The sequence below is a fragment of the Dromiciops gliroides genome, chromosome 1 (genome assembly GCF_019393635.1).
Source record: "Dromiciops gliroides isolate mDroGli1 chromosome 1, mDroGli1.pri, whole genome shotgun sequence".
Taxonomy (NCBI): Eukaryota; Metazoa; Chordata; class Mammalia; order Microbiotheria; family Microbiotheriidae; genus Dromiciops; species Dromiciops gliroides.
In genome coordinates, this window is record NC_057861.1 from 403,678,519 (window position 1) to 403,700,970 (window position 22,452).

The 22,452-nt window shown below is 39.3% G+C and overlaps 2 protein-coding genes across 2 annotated transcripts in view; both read right to left on the bottom strand.

The window, feature by feature from the left end:
• ITGA1 (integrin subunit alpha 1) overlaps nt 1-22,452 on the bottom strand; it is a 209,162-nt gene that overhangs the window by 167,330 nt on the left and 19,380 nt on the right. The window lies entirely within an intron of this gene.
• Nucleotides 16,701-22,145, bottom strand: PELO (pelota mRNA surveillance and ribosome rescue factor). The gene is made up of 2 exons (XM_043977096.1): nt 20,811-22,145; nt 16,701-20,191 (listed from the first exon to the last, which is right to left on the bottom strand). Exons 1-2 carry the CDS (start codon nt 21,534-21,536, stop codon nt 19,760-19,762), a joined length of 1,158 nt encoding a protein of 385 aa, XP_043833031.1. The 5' UTR covers nt 21,537-22,145; the 3' UTR covers nt 16,701-19,759.

Sequence of the window (22,452 nt, forward strand, 5' to 3'; positions counted from 1 at the left end):
AACCTCAGATTTTTATATCATGAACATATTCTTTGAAAAAAATATAGGTAGGAAATGGACATGGGATGTATAAAATAACACTATGAAGAATGAAATATGTTTTATTGGGCAGGAAAAGATTATTGATTTGGGTGTTATGCCTGAGTCATCTGTGTGCACATGATCACTTTATTAGAACTAAGAAAAATGAATAAATAATAAGAAAAGAATAGCTTACAAATGAAACGATTTCATCATGAGCTATTTATACAAGTTACTTAACATCAAAAATAGAGAGTAGACAACAGATATGACATTGACACAGAGTATAATAATTTTAACCAGGAGTTTTAACCAATGTAAACTAATTGCCACAATGAGGAGACTAAAAAAGCCCACAAAGATAGCATCTTAATCAAGAAACATAACCACAGACACAGAGAAGATCCAATAGATCCAATGCATAGCCTAGGTCAAAGAGTGATTCCCTGTAGGTGCTGGGATCCTCCAGATGGTCCTATTTATGGATGATGCACTGATTGCATCAAGTCCTGAACACTGTAGCTTCTCCCAGAAAGGATCTGTAATCCCTCAAAAGAGTTTGTTCTGTCCAGCTGCACAGAAAAGACAAAGTGGATGAAGAATGTCTATTTTCCAGATTCCAACATGCATTTGGACAGACACCATATTGAGCTTGTACAACAGTATTTGTATTTGGGAGATACCATACAGAAAAACAATGAACTGGGCCCAGATCTGAGAAGGAGGAAGAGAGTTGCCTGGATTATTTTTGGAAAATTGTGAAGCTCTTCTAATGTATCCAAGCTTCCCATAAAAGCAAAAGCCCATCTTTCCCTTAATAAAAATGTACTTGTGATGGCACAGAGACACAGAATCCAACTGACTTTGAAGAGTTAAAAATGTATACTCAGAGGGCAAAGGATAGGCACATGTTGTATGTAAGCAGGCCATAATATATAACCAAAAAAGAATACCCGCCCCTCCAGAAACACCCAAAGACCAGAGGATATCATAAAGGACTTATATAATAGTAAGAGAGATGGTCTGGTCATGTGGCAACAATGAGGATGACAGCCGGAGTGGTCCATTAATATCCTCCAGGAAGAATTGAGAAAAGCTTCTAGTACATTGGGTTGACCCAAGCATGAACTTTTGGGGGGAGGACAAGAGTCACTGAAGATTAGCAAGGATGGATGAGTTACAATATGTATGATTAGAGGAGACTCTCAAATCAACAAGATCAAATAAATCCATTTGAGTGTTGAGTAGTTAATAAGTGGACAAATGCCCTTTGTGTATTTCCTGGAAAAGCATCAGTGCTTTTCAAACAGGAAGTTCTCCAAATTCATGCCTGAATTCCTAGGTCTAGTCCTGGAAACAAATATAGTTCCAAGTAGAAGTAGGTTAGTACTGACTTCCTCTTTCTCACTCATAGATCAAGATCAATGACTGGTGAGAAAGAAGAAAGAGTGAACAATCTAAGGATTCTAGGGAGATCTTGAGAGTGGTAGGGGTACTAACATGTATCATTACCAAGCATTAGGTCTTGGGTATACTTGGAACCCTTGGTGAGAGACCTTCCAGGCTAATCTAGGAACCCCTTTCTTTGTACATATAGGTTAACAGGTATTTTTAGGTGGTTTATGGCACCTATTCATTAAATATACTCCCTTCTTACTTCAGCCTATTAGAATTCCTTGTAACCTTCAAAGTTTAGCTTACACACCACTTTCTACATGAAGCCTTTTCTGATCCTACAGCTCTTGGTGCTTTCCTTCCTGAAATTACCTTGTATACATTTATTTATGTTGATAGAAGATCATATATTTCAAACTATAAGGGTTCTTAAAGGCTATCTCTTCCAGCCCTCTTACTTTACATACAAGGAAACTGAGTCTCAAGGTGGTTAAGTTACTTTTCCAAGGTTACGAAGTGAGTAAGTATTCTAGTCTGGATTTGAACCCAGGTGATTCTATTTCTAAGTCTAGTACCAACTGTACTAAGTCACACTTCCTCTGTTGTTTCCTCTAATAGAGTATAAGATCCTTGAGGGCAGGGGATGTTTCATTTTTGTCTTTGTATCTTGAAAGCCTAGAAAACAATATGATGCATGTTAGGCACTTAATAAATACTTGTTGATTCATTGACACAAAAAGAATTTGACTATCACATCTCAGGGGGAAGGGAGGCTGACATTCATAGGTTCCCATATTTAGAGTTAGAAGCAGCTTTAGGGGTCATCTACTCCCATTCCCTTATTTTAGGTGAGTAAACTGAGGCACAAAGGAGAAAAGTGACTCGCCCTAGTTCACACAGTTTGCAATTACTGACGGAGCTGGGATTTGAAATTAGGACCTCTGACTCTAAATCCAACTTGCCATTGCACAATGCTGCAAGTGTCTTGCTTAGCAGTCTTGTTCCTTGTTTTCTGTAAGTCTTATGGATATAGTAACACTTGCATTGTCTACCTTGTAGGGCTATTTAGGGAAGTCATATGACATATAAATGTAAAGCCCTTTGCAAGTCATTGTATTGGGCTAAAATTCTAGCTAGTCTGTCTAAAATATCTAATGAGTGGTTACCAATAAATTATAAGCTTTAGCAAGAGTTAGACTTTTAAACATTTATTAAGGAGAATAAGAATTTGGTAGAGAGAGAAAGGCCTAGATTCATCTATCTATTAAAGGGAGAGCACATTTCTAGCTCCCTTCTCCACCCGAGTCCTGAGGAAAGAGAGCAAGAGCACCCGCCTTGCCCCCTCTTCCTCCCATAAGCAAATGTCACTTCCTGACGCCAAAGAGCCGGATGTCTTGCCCACAGACGCCTTCTCCTCATGGCAGAGCTTTGCTACAGTAAGTCTCCAGCAGGTGATGTCATTCTAATCATTACACCATCATGGAACCAGATGGGACCTTTGGTTCACTGTATAGGGAAACCCAAGTATGGAAAATCCCTCCACCTATGCAGATCAGCAACCCTTCTGCAGCTTGATCTTAGAAAGTTGCCTGAGGCACTGAGGGACTAAATAACATGCCCAGGGGTACAGAGCTAGTATGTGTCAGAGATGGTTATGGAATCTGTTTCTTAATACAGAGGCTAGCTCTCTCTCTATTACGTAATGAGGTTGCCCTCTTAAACTATAAACTCTATCAGTGTCAGCAATTAGTTATTCCATCTTTCAAATGATACTACAAGCTTCTTGAGGGTCAGAGTTGAGTCTCATGTTTCTTTGTATCACCCAAGTTGTTTAATACTCTGTGCAAGTAATAGGCATTTTATAAATGCTTTTTGATTGGTCACATTGGCTTGTATTACGAACACCTGGAATATATTTAAAGTGCACATAAATTCCACTTCTTTTTCAATGGAAGTTCATTATTAGGAACTTCTTTCAGGGGGAAAAACCTGTATATGTTTAATAATGATAATATGTCATCCTTTGTGTAAAAAAATTGAGATTACTCTCGCACTGTCATGCTCCTGAATTGCTTGCTTCTTAATTGCCAATCCTTCCACTCATTTAATCAATCAGTCATTGTATAAGCATTTATGAAATGCTTACTATGTGCCAGTCAGTGTGCTAAGCACTGAGGATACAAAGAAAGACCAAAAAAGCCCAAAACAAAACAAACCCTGTCCTTAAAGAATTCAGTATAATGGGGGAGGCACTATGCAAATAATTATGTTTGGACAAGACAATACAGGAAATATTGGAGGTAGTCTCAGAATTTCCTTTGTCATCAAAGAGATCCAGTTGACTGGGATTGGAGGCACAGCCTAGAGTCAAAGCATAGTATCAGTCCTTGGCTATCTTCATTTCATTAGCCAAATGAGCTCCAAATATCCAACTACTGTATGCTGATGTTTTCTTGAATTCAGAAGGCAGTCAAGGTTAAGTGACTTGCTCAGGGTCACATAGCTAATAAGGGTCTGAGATCAAATTTGAACTCAGGTCCTTCTGACTTCAGGGTCAGTGCTCTATCTACTGTACCATCTAGCTCCCCAGAGAGATGTTTTCTTGCAGGCTCCATCTCCTCATCTATAAAATATGGGATGCTCTCTGGATCATAGATCTAGGGCTGGAATTCACCCCAGTTGTCACCTAGTTCATGTTCTTTATTCTACAGAAGCTGAAACTGAAGCCCTAGAAGGGTCAAGTTGCTTGCCCACAATTAAACTGGGAACATGTGGTAAAGCTAGGATTTGAACTCAGGTCCTCAGACTCTAAATTCAAATAGATAAAACATTTATTAAGCACTTACACTTTGTCTTGGGGACACAAATACAAGAAAACAAGATAATCCCTGCCATCTTGCAAGGATTTTACATTCTAATAGGGGAAAAAATAGCAAAAGGAGCTGGTATTCAGTATATTCCCCACTGAGTTAGACTGGATATGGTCCCTTTCAACCCTTACTTTCTAAGAGTCTGTGATAACACTGGGACTAGAAAGTCAGCAAGACTGAGTATAAGTGGTTTGGTGGTGGTGGTGATAGTAAAGGAATTATAAGGGGAGAGAAGAGAAAACAAACATTTATTAAGTGCCTACTATGTGCCAGGAAACCGATAGCATTTTGTAATATGCTTCAAATAGTTACTGCTTTACAAATATTTTCTCATTTGATGCTCACAAACACTCTGGGAGGTATGTGCCATTATTATCTCTATTTTATAGTTGAGAAAACAGAGGTTTAGTGAACTTGCCCCAGGTCACTTAGCCAGTAAGTCTTTGAGACCAAATTTGAACTCAGGTCTTCCTAACTCCAGGCCCAACACCCTATCCATTGTTTTATCCAACTGCCTCTAATAAATAATAAGACCAAATGAGATAGGGGTATGCAATTTGGCAGGCTAAGTGAAACTTGGCAAGCTAATGAAAATATTTGCAGGCCTCAATATGTTTTTTTGCACCTACCAGCAAAGCTGTTTAAATATCATCTTTTTCCTAATGCTTCAAGCTGAAAGTCTCCTAACAATTTAAAAAACCTGGCCCTAGAGGGCAAAACATTCAAAACAAATGACCTTCTGCTCTGGAATCTGCTCCTTCTGGCAGTCTGCTCTTTCCTATTGTCTGTCTGCCAAAACCAGAACCTGGCAGCTTTTTGGAACATGGTTCAAATCACTATTTTTTTTAATGCAGCAATCACTACTGATTTACTATGTTGGAAAGATAGGCCTAAAAACAAAACAAAACAAAAAAAACCCAGGCTGTGACGCAAAAATCTGAACAAGAACAGTTTATTCTGTGGCCAAATTTTATGATACCTGGCTATTGCTAATTTGAACATTCCTGTATATTCTTGGACTTGAAAACTTTTGTAAATTTATATATTAATAGACCAATAAATAATAATACTAATGGAAATTAATAAGGGAATTCTAAGTAGATGTCACCAAATTAAAATAATTTAATTCTCCTGAATGACCTTGGGTTTATTTTGCATATATTATCTATACAACTATTTGTATACATTTTGTCTCTTCCAATAGAAGGGAGACAACTATTTCGTTTTTGGCTTTGTATTCCTAGGACATAGCCAAATACCCAGCACCATGTAGGGGCTAGTAAGTACTTGCTGATTGATTTGTTTTTGTCAAGGTAATTTTTTACATGCTTATGATGCCCATGAAATTTCTTGTTCCAACATTTTTTTTCAGTGAAAAAAGTCTCTAATTTATCAGTAGAGGCAAGTTTAGTGAACAAAATTCAATGCTAATTTTGTTGAAACTCTTAAAACAAATAGCTTCATTTAGTTTTAAATAAGTGATTCCCATAGTCTCCCAGGAATCGTGGTGTGATATAGATGCAAATCCTGAAACACCACAGTGTTAGAAGGAGGTTATAGCACATCACCAATGACTAATGAGATGTGGTATAAAATAAGTAACTTAACTGAGTAACTATATGCATGTCCAGAAAGGGATGTGGGTAAGATGTAGCAAAAATGAGACATAACATATTGGTCGCCTAAAATGGTCCCAATAGTAAAAGAATCATAAGAGGCAATACAGAAAAGTGGCCAGAGAGCCATCCTGAGTCAGGAAGATATGGCTTCAGTTCCAACTCTGATATAAACTTACTGTATTACCCTGGGTTAGTCAATTTATTTCTCAGTGACCCAGGTAACTCACTGAAATAAGGGGCAGAATAGTTGCTGATTTGTAATGGTAGAGGGTATTTCCTCACCTAAAGTTCCCTAGGGATGAAATCACGGCTTTGGGCCTCTCCTGATCCCTTCCTCCCAGTTAGAAGGCTTCTGCTGGTGAGTGTATCCTTTATGGAAGATTTATGAAAATCTTAGGAAGGAAATAGTCTAGGATGAGATGGTATATCACAGGATCTCAGTGGGAAATGTAGGATCCATCTAGACCAGCCCCCTCCTTTTTACAGCTGAGGAAAGGGGCATCCAGAAATGTTGTGACTTGCTCACAGTCAGTTATTAAGGAAAAAGTGCCAATAAGGGCCTCTGATTGTAAATCGAGTGTATTTTCTGCTGCAGTATGCTACCTACCAACTGCTGGAGGATAAGATTACAGATTCGTTAAAGTAACTAAAAAAACCCCCAACCCCCCCCCCTTCCCAAGTATCCCCATGTATGTTTGTCATACAGCCTGCAATAGAGCAGGAGGATGAAGGCACAAAGGATGCCGCTCCCTACCTAGAACAGAATGGAGCTGCACTTTGAGGAATACAGTGCACAGCACCTAAAGCAAAGTTGGCTCGTTGATACTGTAGTGTTTTCACCCTAAAACTACGTGTCCTTGGTGGTATCCTTCATTTTACCTCAGCCCCACTGCCTCTCTTTCCTTCCCTTTCTTTCTAAGGATGCCATTTAGACACTGAGGGTGGGAAGCTTGTTCCCACAGTACTTTCCTCACCATAAGATCCTGTCTGTTTCCTCTCTATCTTTTACACAAACTCCCCTTTCCTCCCACCACATCCTAAGCCCTGCTGGTAATTTCATTACAAATATCTTTGAACCATAGGCGAGAGAGGTTCGTTCTCATAATTGGTTGAGGACAATCTCCTGAGGGACGGAATGAAAAATGAAATGATGAACAAAGAGGCAGGAAGACTCCAGAGCCAGGGAGAAGGTTTGATTGGGGGTTCTGGAAGACAATCTTCCTGTACTTGGCAGAATAATAAATTAACAAAACAATAAACAAGGAAGTGATGAACAACGATGACCCTTAAGTATTTTTTGCCTTTTTTCTCTCCCTGCCCCCAATCCTTGATCCCAAACAGACCAGTTACAGAAGCAGAAAACAAAATAGAGGAAGAAACACAACAGAAAAATCGTTGTTTGGCTTAGCCCTATGGGGCACCATTAGGAACCATGGGTGAAAGATGGAGCGAAACTTCCTAATAATTAGTTACAGAAAAGTGAAATGAGTTGCCTCAGAAGGTCCTGGATTTCCATTCACGGAGACTTTCAAATGGATGCTGGAAAAGCAGTTGGCAATGTAGCAGTCAATACTTGGTAATGAACAGATTGGACTAGATGCCCTCAGAGATACCTCCTTCCAACTCTGAGACTAATTTTATGAGGATTCTTAGATGATCTACATGATCCATGCTCTGGGATACTTGACCTTATTTTCAACAGACTGCTAGTACATTTCTGTCAGGAACATACTTGGTAAGGAAGAAGAAACTATAAACTGACCTCTTTGGATCAAATGAGCCGAAGGATGGGGTTAAAGTACATTTTATATTCATAGAGTAATTTATCAGCAAAGTGTCAAACAAAAAGTTCTAGTCAATGTTTATACTTAGCCTTGCTGAAAAATTCCAGACATAAAAATTCTGGAACAGATTTGCATGAAGAACTCAGAGGACCTACAATCTTTGGCCTAGCATCTCTTAAAAAACAAAAACCAAACCAAAACAAACAAAAAAAAAACCCCCTCTATAATTATTGAAATTTTTTTCCTTAGTAAGAATTCATTTGTTAGCATTTATTGTGAATGTTTCTTTAATTAGAATTTCAGGAAGCATTCTGGATAGTTGAGTTTTCAGAATACACTTACCACCTTTAAACACCCATACTTTGCTTTTTAAATCTTGACTATTTCAGATGGACATGTTTCGAATACATACTGCATAATTCTTTGTAATTTCAAACAACGCGAAACAGAAGTTAACCTATTCTGGATGGCTCAGGATCATCATAGTGAACACCAGTCACGGTAGTATACAATAACAATGATGCCCATAGATGTTATTGAGGTAGATAGTAGGGCTATTTATCATTTCACTAAATGGCCCCAGACTGAGAATTGTTCATTCGTTCTTTCTTTCCTTCCTTCCTTCCTTCTTCTCTCAGAAGTATATATTTTTTGAAAAAAATATTTTTTTCAGTCCTTATTGTCAAGACATTTCTCAGTGATGTCAATATGCCTAACAGTAGAAGCTGTTCTTCCTGGTTTGCTATCTTTAATTTATCATAGATTTGAATATCAAATAGAAAAATTTGTTATAACTGTTACAAAACATATGCAAATTGGTGATGTCATCAAGGTGTTCTCCTATGAGTATAGTGCATATGTTTTAGTGTATGGGCTTTGCAACATCTGCTTTGGGGGCTAAGAAGCATCTTTTCTTTTTCTTTTCTTTTTTAAGATAAAGGAAGTTGTTGGATAGCTGGATTCCAGAAAGGTGCTGTATTATTATACATTATTGGGCTGGCAGTATATTACAAACATACTAAACAAGTGAATCAACTTGGCTTGAATAAATTTAGGTTTACCACATAAAATTTGTATCACTAGCCACATGCTTGATTTTAGAATATGAGCCATGGTTCATAAATAGAATCGATGTTCTTATATGGTTGGAATAGCCTCATTATAGTTACATTTCATTACCACACTCACCCAATTACCATGGCTAATGATGGTTCATGAGAACACTTATATAGCTATTTTCAAGCTACTGTAACAGGATTTAATTATGACTATGAATTTTTATAACTAGGTTGTTGACCTCCATCATTCTCATATTTCATTTTTCTAATGGCCTACATGTTCATAAACTACTTACTCTTGGCTTCCATATGTTAGCTAATTGTTAGATAGCTTTGAAAAAAAAAACACTTGCACTTTAAAGAAGTTATTTTTTTATAGATATCAAGATTTGGACAACAAAAATGGTAATTGCATCCTTTTCTACTTTTTAAAAAGCATTATTACTTAGTTTAAGTAATAATACAATATAATAAAAATAGTGTGAGTAATAATATAACAATATATAATTGAGACAATACACTTCCTTTTTTTTTTGTGAGGCAATGAGGGTTAAGTGACTTGCCCAGGGTCACATAGCTAGTAAGTGTCAAGTGTCTGAGGGCAGATTTGAACTCAGGTCCTCCTGAATCCAGGGCCAATGCTTCATCCACTGCACCACCTAGCTGCCCCCAGAAACACCTATTTTAAAACTGGGAGGACAAAAATGTTTATTTCCACATCCAATTTTAGCACCTCAAAAAGTTTTAACATACAATTTTTATAAAAAGAGAGTCACTAGCCTGAATAATTGTTTCTTTTCAAAACAATTCTTCAGAATGTCTTTTTTTTAGTTTTATCGCAATAAAGTTTAATTTTGCCTCTCATAAATGCCCCCTTTTCTTTTCTGACACTGCCACTATTCTGGAGCAGGCTCTTATTACCTCACCCATGGACAACAACTTGCTGGTAGGTCTGTCTGCTACAGGTCTTTCCCCATTCCAGACCATCTTCCATTCAGCTACCAAATTGATCTTCCAAAAGGGCAATTATGACCATGTCACGACCCTCCCACCCCTTTCCCCTTTCAATAAACTTCCAGGATCAAGCATAAAATCCTCTGACATTCAAAGTCCTCCATCACCTATCTTCCCCACCCATCCACACCTCTCCTGCCTTCTTACACCTTACTCAGCCTTTATTCTGAGATTCAGTGATAAGACATTCCTTGCATAAGATGCTCTTCTTCATCTCCCCAGGTTTTTTTTTTTTTTTTCTGGCTGTCTCCCACACCTAGAATTCTTTCTTTCCTCTTCTCTGCTTTCTAGCTGCCCTGGCTTCCTTCAAGTTCCAACAATCCCATCTTCTACAAGTAACCTTTTCTGATCCCCTTTAATTCTTGTGTCTTCTCTCTGTTAAGTATCTCTAATGGATCCTGTCTATATCTGGTTCATACATAGTTGTTTGTATGTTGTTTCCTCCATCAGACTGTGAGCTCCTTGAGAGCAAGGATTGTCATTTGTTTTTCTCTGTATCCCAAGTGTTTAGTGCAGTGCCTGGCACATAACAGATGTTTAATAATTGTTTATGGACTAACTGACTCATAGAACTGAATTGGCATTACCAAGACCAAAAATGCTGAAATACATGCTTTTTCTTGGGGGGCGGGGGTTGGGGGGGGCAGGGCAATGAGTGTTAAGTGACTTGCCCAGGGTCATACAGCTAGTAAGTTCTCAAGTGTCTGAGGTCGGATTTGAACTCAGGTCCTACTGAATCCAGGGCCAGTGCTTTATCCACTGCTCCCCCTAGCGCTCCCAATATATACTTAAAAAAATTATTTTCCATCACTTAAGAGATTTTACTCATTCCTACTAATCTGAGGGATCTTGTAAGTTAGAGTAAGTTCAATAAGTACAATATTGAACATAATTAATTTACATTATAGATTTTCTGAAAAGGTCTAGAATGGTCTTTAGCAGAGAAATCCATCTCTTTTTAAGATTAAAAAACAACAACAGATGGAACTTCAATTAAAAAAAATTAAATTGTGGATTACTTTTTAAAACAGGAAGTTCTTTAACTTCCTTTAGTCAGCTGTGGCCTACAAGGTCTAATGCAGGAAACAAACAACTATTCCAGTAATAGTAAATACTTTAAAGAACAGCTGCATTTACTGCATTACAAAATTTATACCTATCAGCTTTTCTAAAAGGGCTTACACTTCTGTGAAATACAATATAACTATTAAAGACTTTTGTGATCATTATGATATGAAGAAATGTAATAGTACAGGTCTAGTTTTAAGTAATTTTCTTTAGGTTAAGGGAATTATTTATTTATTTATTTTTTTAAGGGCAATGGGGGTTAAGTGATTTGCCCAGGGTCACACAGCTAGTTAAGTGTCAAGTGTCTGAGGCTGGATTTGAACTCAGGTCCTCCTGAATTCAAGGCCAGTGCTTTATCCACTGTGCCACCTAGCTGCCCCAGGTTAAGGAAATTTTAATGAACATAGCCCACAAAGGAAAGTGAATACACTGCAGATCTTCTTTAAAAATAAAAAAAAGATGGAGCAGCTATGTGGCACAGTGGATAGAGTACTGGCCCTGGAGTCAGGAGGACCTGAGTTCAAATCTAGCCTCAGACACTTAGCATTTACTAGCTGTGTGACCCTGGGCAAGTCACTTAATCCCAATTGCCTCACCCCCCCCCCAAAAAAAAAGATTAAATTCAATCTTCAAATTACAAAAGCCTTAGTAAAATATTTCAAAATTTCTTTGAAACTAAAAGTTTGATCAAAGTAATATTCAACAACTTATATTGAATTGCTTGAGTTCTTGGGGGGGGGGAGGGAGGGAGGAAGAGAATTTGAAACCTGAAGTTTTAAAAAATTGATGTAAAAATTTATTTTTACATGTAATTTGGGAAAATAAAAGTTCTCAATAAATAAATAAAGTAATATGCAAAACTATTAATACACAGTAATTTACATCAAATGCAAAATAACCTTAGCATGCTGAAGTTGGAAGAGCATGACATTTATTTCCAGAGACTCATGGTCTAGGTGTTACTATGCTATTACCTGCCTGTAGGAACATGGGCAAGTCCTACATTCTCCCTGATCCTCATTTTCCAAATGTGTAAAATGAAGGGGTTGGAAGGGATGAGAGGGAACCACAAAAGACCACAGGATTTAGGTTACATGAAAGAATCTTTTTTCATTAAAAAAAGCATTATAGTAGAGCATATCATTTTCCTACTTCCTTAATTTCTGTTAAGCAGTGCTGATGTTGATGGCTGCATTATCTAAAGCATCCCTAAAACAAACAGTGATAGGGACAGAACCTGTGATTTCATTGGTATGTGGAATTCCCTGGGAAGAATATTTTTCTGCCAATGAGTCAGTAAATAAACATTTATTAACACTTACTTTGTACCAGGCTGGCACTGTGCTAAGCAATGGTTATATACAAAGAAAGGCAAAACAGTGTTCCTGCCCTCAAGGAGCTCATATTCTAATAGGGGAGTGATTAAATAGATAATCTACGCATACAGTGTAGATTGAAGGTAATCTCAGAGGGAAGACACTAGAGAACTGGGAGGAGAAGTCTCCGGAAAAAGGTGGGATCTGAGTTATCTTAGAGGAAGTTCAGGAGGGTGGATGAAAATGAGGAAAGAAAGCATTCTAGGAATGGGGGAAGGCTCAGAGTCTGGAGTCTAGAAATGGAACATCTCATGTGAAGGATGCCACTATCCTGGGATTGTAAAGTACATGGAGGGGAGTAAAGAGCAAGACTAAAGACTAGAAAGATAGGAAGAGGTCAGGTGGCTTCTGTTAAGGCTAAAATTCTAGCTAAACTGTCTAAAATTTCTAATGAGTGGTCGCCGATAAATTATAAGCTTTAGCAAGAGTTAGACTCTTAAGCATTTATTAAGGAGAATAAGAATTTGGTAAAGAGAGAGAGAAAGGCCTACATTCATTTATTAAAGGGAGAGCACATTTCTAGCTCCGCTCTCCACCAGAGTCCAAAGGAAAGAGACAGAGAGAGCGCGTGACAGAGCGCCTGGCGCCCCCTTCCTCCTCCCACCAGCAAACATCACTTCCTGATGCCAAAGAAAAGATGCATGGTCTTGTCCTCAAAGACCTTCTTTTCATGGCAGAGCTTTTCTACAGTAAGTCTCCAGCAGGTGGCATCATTCCAATCATTACACTTTAAAAGCCATACAAATAGTTTTATATTTTATCTGGGAGATAACAGGAAGCCACTGGAGTTTACTGAGTAGAGTGATGGCATGGTCAGACCTTAGCTATAGGAAAACCACTTTGACAGATGAGTGGAGGATGAATTGGAGTAGGGAGCGCCTTGAGGCAAGAAGACCAACCAAAAAGCTATTGCAATAATTCTGGTGTGAAGTGATGAGGGTTGCAAAAAAGGCAGCAGAGGAGACATATATGAGAGCCACGAAACAAGACTTGACCACAGATTGGATATATGGGGTAGAGAAGGAATTGAGGATGATACATAGTTTGCAAGCCTGGATGACCAAAAGGATGGTATTACCTTTGATGTAAGAAGGAAGTTAGAAAGAGGGAAGGCTTAAGGGGGTAAAGATAATTCTATTTTGGACATAGAGTTTCAATGTCTAAGTATGAGACATCCAAAAAGCAGTTGGTGATGTGAGACAAACTTAGAAGAAAGGTTATAGCTGGATATATAGACCTGGGAATCATCTGATAACTGAACCCATGGGAGGTGATGACATGAGCAAGTGAGAAAGTACAGAGGGAAAGCAGGATCCAGGATAGATGTTTTGGCAACAAGCATGGTTAGTAGATGTGACCTGGATGAGGATCTAGCAAAGGAAACTGAGAAGGAAGAGCCAGGCATGAGCAATTATAATAACTTCTTGTTGTTCCTTCGTTTTTAAAGAGGACCAATATCAGCATTGAGTGATGTCTTCTTGATTTGTGCAAAAATTGGATTTGAGTCAGAGGTGAGCAAAGTTGTAAGTCTCATTTTTTCTGAGTCATTGAAAATCAAATATGAAAACTTAAGCAAGGAGAAAGTAATGTTATAGCCTGCAAGACGTCAAGGGGAAGAACTGAGAAAAAGGCTATGTGATTTGGCAGTTATGAGAACATGGCAAACTTTGGAGAGGGGGGTGCGTTTCGATTGAATTATGAGGTCAGAAGAAAGATTATAAAGGATTCAGAAGAGAGAATGGAAGTGAAAGCACCCTAATATAGACCACTTTCTCAAGGAGGTTAGTCACAAAGCCATGAAAAGATAAAGGATGATAGCTCATAGGGATGGTTGGATAAGTACAGATTTTTTAAGGATGCTAGAGACATGGGCATGTTTGCAGGAAAAAGGAAGGCAGCCAAGACATAAGACAAAATGGAAGATTAGTGAAAGAATGGGCACCATAGAAGGGGAAATCAGCAGAAGACAGGATAGAATGGAATGCAGGGTGCACATAAAAAGGCTTACTTGGTAAGGTGAAGGGCTATCTTATCATGTTCTAACATGAGTCAGGTGAAGGGGTGAGGAAGATAGTAGGGTCACCCGGGCAATATCTATCAGAGATGGGACCCGACCCTATGCTCTGTCCAGTACATACATATTCCTAACAAAAAAAGAACTATAGTTAAGCAGATGGGTTTAACTCTAGTTTAGCAATCATTCCTCATTCACTTGTAATACTTAGGCTACTACTCTCCCTTAGGGGCTTTTGTGAGTAAAGGGTTGTGGCTTTGTAATTATGACCCCATTCCTCAGTAAATCTAATGAGGAATAACACTGTGTTAGCCCTTACACTTTTTTTTTTTTTTTTGGCATAACATTTTCTGTTTCTTGGTTTTCTTTGACAATTTTAGATTACGGTTTTATGTTGTGTGAATCCTTTGTGTAAGTAAAAAAACAAACTAAATGTTTCTACATGTTAATTCTAAGTCCTTTAAACTTTTTCCTACAGATCCTATTTTGCTCCATCTTGTAATTGTCTAGCTCTTCTCTGAAACTTTTCCAATATGTAAATTCCTTGATACATCAAGATGCTACACACAAATTGTGTTTGTTATAAAATAACTTATCCTTCCTGGTATGTTTTTGAAGATGCCGATCTAATTTGTTATTCTACATCTGCATTTTATTTTTTTAATACTAAAGTACTGTTGCTTAAATCATAGGATTAGGTACGAAGCCACTGAGATAAATGAAGCCAACTTTTTTTCATTTTAATCAGAGCTATGAGTCAGTGTGGTAGTAGAAAGATCCCTGGACTTAGAGTCAGGAAAGATCTGGGTTTGAATTTCACTACCACAACTTATTATTTGCAACTATGGGGGAGTCTCCTAACCTCTCAGAAGATCAGTTTTTCTCAGCTGAAAAGTAGGAATACAGGGTTTTTTGTAAGGATCAAAGCAAGCATACACTATAAATGTGCATTGTGATCACACATCTATTTGTTGTGTGGTGTGTATTGTAATTACACATCCAAAAAAACTGGAGGGAAAAGCCATCAAAAAACAAATACCAAACACAAGTGTCTCATTTCTCAGGAACACACATACCATAATGTGTTTTTGTAGGTTTTATGTATGTCTGCGTGTGTGTGTATAAATACATACACATGTGAAATAATGGAAATTTAGAGATATCTCCCTGCCAAATGGTCATACAGACTATTTGTGCTGGACTTGAAGTAGACCCTTCCAAGCTCTCATTGGTATGATCAGTCACAGCTGGACTCACTGTACATTGTCCCGATATCATGATGTTATTTTTGGTTCTCTCTGAACTCAAAGGACAAACAGTAATTAAACCATAATGCATGTATTTCTGTAAAATCTTATGTGAATCAAAACATATTTCCAATTGAGTAAGATAAGGGTGGCCACCTTGAATAAATAGGCACATGAACAGATTCCTTTAAGGAACAATTTTTTATTTTTTGGTGAGGCAATTGGGGCTAAGTGACTTGCCCAGGGTCACACAGCTAGTAAGTGTTAAGTGTCTGAGGCCGGATTTGAACTCAGGTACTCCTGAATCCAGGGCCAGTGCTCTATCCACTGTGCCATCTAGCTGCCCCTTTAAGGAACAATTTACAAAATTCTAATTTTGATGCTTCTTCATGGCATAGGAGGGGACAATGGGTTATTAATGATTGTCAACAGAGTAAGCTATAGTAGGCGCTACCATGAAGGAGATGCTTTAAATATGGTCATGGTACAGATAATGTCCTGTCCGAGGACCAGTCTAATACTCAACATATTTGGCACCTGTTGGCTAGACATGACAAATTGTTTGGCTATAGTTACCTATTAGAGGAAAACAGAAGATGGTTTTCAATACCATCCAGCCCCTTTCTGTAGCAATAGGGGTGGAGAGGGAGAAACAGAATCAAAGAGCCTAATAATCATGGCTTTCAGATTGTCTTTATAATTAACCTGTCTAAATGAGTAATTTTTGTCCAATTACTGTACCAACAAATTGATACACTACTGGAGGAAGTCAACTATATCCATACTGATATTCTTCATTTAGATGGAATTAGATTGTTTTTTCATTATCCAGGAAAATCTATCAAACAAGATTTCTGTATGATTAAAAAAAATAGCACAAAGCTGTCTCAACAGGGGAATCGGTTGTAATTGATAATATCAAAGGGTACAGATGAAGGATATTTCTGTAGAAAAAGATCCTTAAAGAGTACTTAGTGTTGAAGGAGGCAGCTAGGTGGATCAGTGGATAAGGCCTGGGCCTGGAGTCAGGAAGACCTGAGTTCAAATACAACCTGTGTGATCCTGGATCACTTAACCTTTGTTTGCCATAATCCAGTGGAGAAGGAAATGGCAAACCATTCCAGTATCTTTGCCAAGAAAACCCCATGGACAATATGGTCCATAAGGTCACAAAAAGGGAGACATGACTGAAGTGCGAAGAAACTACTCCAACATCATTTTTAAGAACCTAGGGTTAAACATTTTAAGAGCTTGAAATATTTTTATTTCAAGAACTTTTCTAAACTTGTCTCCTCCCCCCCCCATTGAGTATACTGAAGTAAAACATCACTGCATTGCAGAAATCCAAGGCAAACCAAAACAAGTTTCAAATTGTTCCAACTCAAAAATGATAAATATTCGTACACCCATCTATTTCTGAAAGGTATAAGCCACAGCATGTTTTTAAGTTATTAAAGGTGACAAGAATTCAAGTTAGTTGAATTTTAAGAACATAAAAGGAACCATTATATTACTTGAAATGTTTTATTCTTAACCAATTGTATGTTTAAATTCAAGGCCCTGCTAACCTACTCTCAGAAACTCTCTTGGGAATCCTCTCCTTTTCTGAATCCTGCAAATTCCACAGATGCTCTTCCCATAAAACATTTAATAGTCTTTGCTCAGATTAAAAGAAAACTAAACCACTCCCTAAACACTTCTGTTTTTAAAGGGAGATTTGGAAATAAGGATCTTAAAACTAATTTTATTTTCTGGTATGCAAATTTTTAAATATTAGAGAACTTTTTCAAATATATATTTGATTTCTATAGGGAGAAAAGAATTAAGATATGAGCACAAGGAAACAGACCTTATTGACTTAAATGCTTTTAGGGAGTGGTGAAGGGGAAGAGGGTCTGTGATTTCACAGATGGAGAGAATTCTTAGTGAACAAATTCCCTGGACAAGACAAAAGCAGACCCAAAATGACTCAGCAATTGACCATGAAAGAGCTGCATAAGAGATTAAATGACAGGCTCAGGATAACCCCACATCAGGAACTGTACTTGAACCCAGGTCTCCCTGATTTCTAGGTAGCCCCTCATAATTACCATGAGGTAAATTATCTTAGTATTTTTATGGGTATTTTTAAAGACTTAATTTTGTATAAAGCATGGCCTACATATAAGCACATTTTTGCTGGCCATTTGACAGCAGAAAACATTTTTTGGTTAAGGCAGAATTTTCTAAACTATTGGACATGCTTCTTGGGAAGTGTGAAGCAATGGTCAAAATAACTGGATTTTTTTAGTACAACTTTCACACGACTAATCTTCCATCATAAACAAAGTTCAAAATCAACAAAAGTGAAATTGTGATTAATATATGCAGAACAGCAAACCATCAAATTTCTGTTAAAGATCTGCCATATTCAGTTAATTAGTATAAGCTAATGACACAGTTAAGTGTCATCCTATTGCTTTACTGCATTTCAAATGAAGTATTTATTCTAGAGGTTAAGTGAAAGTTCCACCATATCTTATATATCTTAATATTGTTCATTTTGTCAAGGATGAAATAGCTTAAAGTGTGTGTGTGTGTGTGTGTGTGTGTGTATAGGAGGAGGAAAATGTAACAATTTTTTTTAAAACTTACAAAAGGAAACATTGTAGAGTGGGGAAGAGACATGGATTTAGATCTATTTTTATGCAGGGTTAGCAGCTTTGTGAAGAGATTTGCTGGGAAGGCACATGTAAAATACTGGCTAAAATACTGGTTAGAACTAATTATCAGATTTCATTTACACATGTCAGGTGTAAGAACAGGAAATAAATTATATCATTTTGGACTGATGAGTTAATGAATGTCTAAAACTTTCCACTTGAGCAAAATATAATCTACCACTTCAAACAATTAGACCATTTCACTGACACTGTAGTTAACTAGAGAATTACTTAGCACACTTTTTCAATTACAAAACAAGTTAAACGTCTTATTTTGTTGCATATAGATTCTATCCAATCTTGATGCAACTGCATAACTTAAACCAGCATTGTTCAGAATCTAGAAAATACTGCTTAAAAGCTCCCAGTTAAAGGCAGACAACTTGAAATACTAACACAACTACTAATAAATTTGACAAATCAAAATAAGCACATGGGATAAATAGAAAGACCACTGTATATGAAGTCAAAGTTGAATTCCACTATGACCTTTGCTAATAACTAGCTGCTTGACTTCAGGGAAGTGAATTTAACCTCTTTGGAAGCAAGTTTAGTTTGTAAAGTAAAAGTGTTATATCTACAAAGGTTTCTTCCTGTTCTAAAACTCTATGAATGTATGCTAAGTAGTGCACAGCATAGCATAAGATTAACTATTAGGGATAAGCATGAAATAAGGAGGGGTGGAATATTATGGGAATGCAGTGGGACCCCCCAGAAACCTAAAGATCCCAACCTCCAAAGAATCCTTAAAGCTTTTCCAAGGGAAAAGCACCTCAGGCAGAGCAGGACCCTGGTATGCTGATAAGCAAAATCAAGGTCTTCAAGATGATATACTAATATACAAGATATGGATGCAGGCTTCATATCCTACAGAAGCCCCATTATTCCAAAATCCCCTCTCAGCTCTTTGTAATGTCCATTTCCCTCTTATCTTTTGTAAAGATACAAAAGACTGGTCTCTTACTTGAGCAGGACAGTTACCAAGGTGATCTGTTCCCTGGACATATCTCTCTCCTAATAAATCTTTTTATTAAAAAAAAAAAAGGGATAAGCACATTGGCTTCTTGGCATGTTAGAAATGATCTCAATCATTTCTGTAATTTCCTTAACAATAATGTCAATTTTCAGGTTTTCTTTGGTGAATTTTCTATCTCATCTTCCAAAACCACTCTCAGTTTAGCTATCTGTGAGGGCCAAGTAAAATTACTTCAAAGCACTCTGAAATGACAAAGTAGAAACAAGCACAGTAGCTTATCTCCAGTAGAGTATACACTGAATTCAGTTAATGTAATCAAAACACACAACATTTTTTCCCTAAATATCAAACTATTGTATCTTTAAAACAGTTTTTCCTAAAAATAATTACCAATGTGAATAAGGATAAAATTAGACATTTTCTCTTAATTTATTTTCTAGTTGTGTAGGTCTTCCAACAGAAAGAGGCTAGCCTGACACGAAAAAACTCTCATGTAAATGAAACAGAACCTCCCTAGCAGCTTTCATACTGGATCTGAGAACATGTTTTATATATTAGTTTATGTAGGTGAAGTAGATGGGCAGTAAATGGTCTCTTTTTTACAAGTGTCAATCATTAATCCTCTTCAGAACTTGAATCAGACTCCTGGTCAGAAAGATCAGGGACAGGGAAGCGCAGAATGGCAGCAACTCCAGTCAATTGGCTGAGCTGCTCCCCAGATACATGAAGACTAGAAAATATCCGAACTGTGCCTGCATTCTCTCTGACACTATCCACCAATTTCACATATCTGCTTCGGGTGGCTACATCCTGGTGTCTGAAAAGCTCATCACTGATGAGCAGTGTGTCAATTGCCAAGGCCTCATTGGCCTTTTCCACCTGCTTGAGTCCATAGAAAGCTCGGTCAGGTTCATGTTGCAACATCTTGTAGAAATCATCTAAGGCTTTTACTTCACCAGCAGCCTTGGTGTCTGAGAGTCGGCTGGCCACAGTAGGATCACAAAGGGCTTCTTTCAATGAGTATTTGTGCCCGGAAGAGGCATGTACCTAGAATCAAAGTACAGAAGTTAGATCAAATCTTTTTTTTTTTTTTAAAGTGAGGCAATTGGGGTTAAGTGACTTGCCCAGGGTCACACAGCTAGTAAGTGTTAAGTGTCTGAGACTGGATTTGAACTCAGGTACTCCTGAGTTCAAATCCGGTGCTCTATGCACTTCGCCACCTAGCTGCCCCTTAGATCAAATCTTTTAAAGTACATATTCTACCTTTAAAAAGTTAACTCCTACTTGTCCAATTAATGTTAAATAGGTCAACTCTAACTGAGGTGTCAAAGCATGCAAAGCATTAACCTTGCTTAACTTATGTAGAAACGATTCATAAAGAGTTCAAACACAGATTTATCAGATATTTATCTCTTAGTATCAAACTGCTTATTATAAAGTAGTACATCTAAGCCATTTTTTTCCTAAAAGGAATTATCTAGGTGAATAAGGATGTGACATTAATTTTCTTTTAATGCCAGCATTAAATTTTTGGGATAACTGGATATGATTAAGAAGAAAGTCACTTCGATATCCCTTTAAATGCCCTTCCTCCTACACTATTTATAAAACTGTATGCCAACCCCTAAGTCCGTTTTGGGTCACCCCTTTGACCAGATTACTGTACCTGAAGGAATTTGGACCGGTTTTCGAGCAGCAGTTTGTTGTCCGTCTTCACGGCCTGCTGGAACATGTAGTCGCAGAACTGTTCCCTCACGAAGCCGGGGCTGGCCACCAGGACGCACTTGACCACGTCGAAGTGGATGTGGCGCTGGATGGCCTGAACCACCTGCTCGTAGAAGCGCTCCAGGGCCCGGTCGTGCTGGGAGCAGTTGCCCCTGCGCTTGCGGGGGATGTTCACCTCCACCTTGGCGCGGGTGAGGGTCATGCTGGGCGTGACCAGGCAGATGTGGGCGAGGCCCTCCTGCATGACCACGGCGGCCACGTCCGCGCTCCAGGCCGGGTCGCAGGCCTGCTCGATGCGCTCCAGGACCACGCTGTCCCACTGCTTCTTGGCCAGCGTGAACTGGCGGTTGGGCTCCAGCTCGATGGTGTGGTAGGCACCCATCTTGACGTACTCGTTCTCCTGGATGTTGGTGCCCTTGACCCGCAGCTGGCACGCCTGCGAGTCGAAGTCGATGGTCTCCACGCAGAGGGTGAGCGTGGTGCGCACGCGGTTGCTGCCCACGCTGCCCGTGGAGGACTCGGTCTGCACCTTGCGGATGGTGGAGGCGCGCAGGCTGTCGCCCACCTGCAGCAGGTTGTAAGTGTGCCACATGTCCTCGGGCTCCTCGGGCACCAGGGTCACCTGGCCCGCGTTGTCCTTCTCGATGTCCTTCCTCACGAGCTTCATGCTGGCGGCGGGGGCGGCCGGGGAGGGGGACCGGGGGGCCGGGCTCCGCCGCCTCCGGCCTGGCTCTGGCCGCTGCTGCCGCCGCCCCGCCGGACGGGTACTCGCCTCGCGGAAGGACGGCAAGAACGATTCGTAGAACCCTCCTCCTACCGCGCGCGGCGCTCAGGACCCCGCCGCCCCGGGTGGGAGGGAACCGCGGTCAAGACCCGGACCCTCTTAGTCCCGTGGACACCTCTCGGGGGCTGCCGGGCAGCGCAGACTTAACGGCGGCTGGCTAGTGCGCCTGCGCGACAGACCCCGCCTCCCCAGCCACGTCTCTACCGGCGTACGTAAAGTTACGGGAGCGGTAGACGGCGCATGCGGCATGCGCAGGCTCACTGAGCACTTAAACCTCTGCTCGCTGGAGCTGGCTTTATCATCATCAGTGAGAAGTGGGTCTGGGTACGTTATGACTATTCCTACTGGGCAGCCGCTGCGCGGGCTCCCGCGGGTGGGCGGGAGGGGCACAGGGGAGGCTCAGAATCCTCTCTGCGATGCCTGCTCTGCATCTCCCGTACCAGCAGCAGCACACGGAGTCTCTCTGCCTTCCAAATGGAAGGGATTCATTCATTCATTCTTTTAATATTCTGCAGACATTTATTAAGCGCCTACTTTGTACCAAGTTCAGGAGACCACGCATAAAACTGAAACAGGCCCTGTACACAGAGAGCTCATAGTCAATTAGATTTAAGGCAGTCAGGGATCAGTGAATGTCTTAATATTTTTGTAAACCCATCTTTTTCTTTTCCTTTTTAAAAAGTTAGGTGGGGAAGTGGATAGAATTCCAGGCCTGGAATTAGGAAGACACTGGAGCTCAAATCTAGCCTCAGACTCTCACTATAGCTTTGTGACCCTGGACAAGTCACAACCTCTGCCT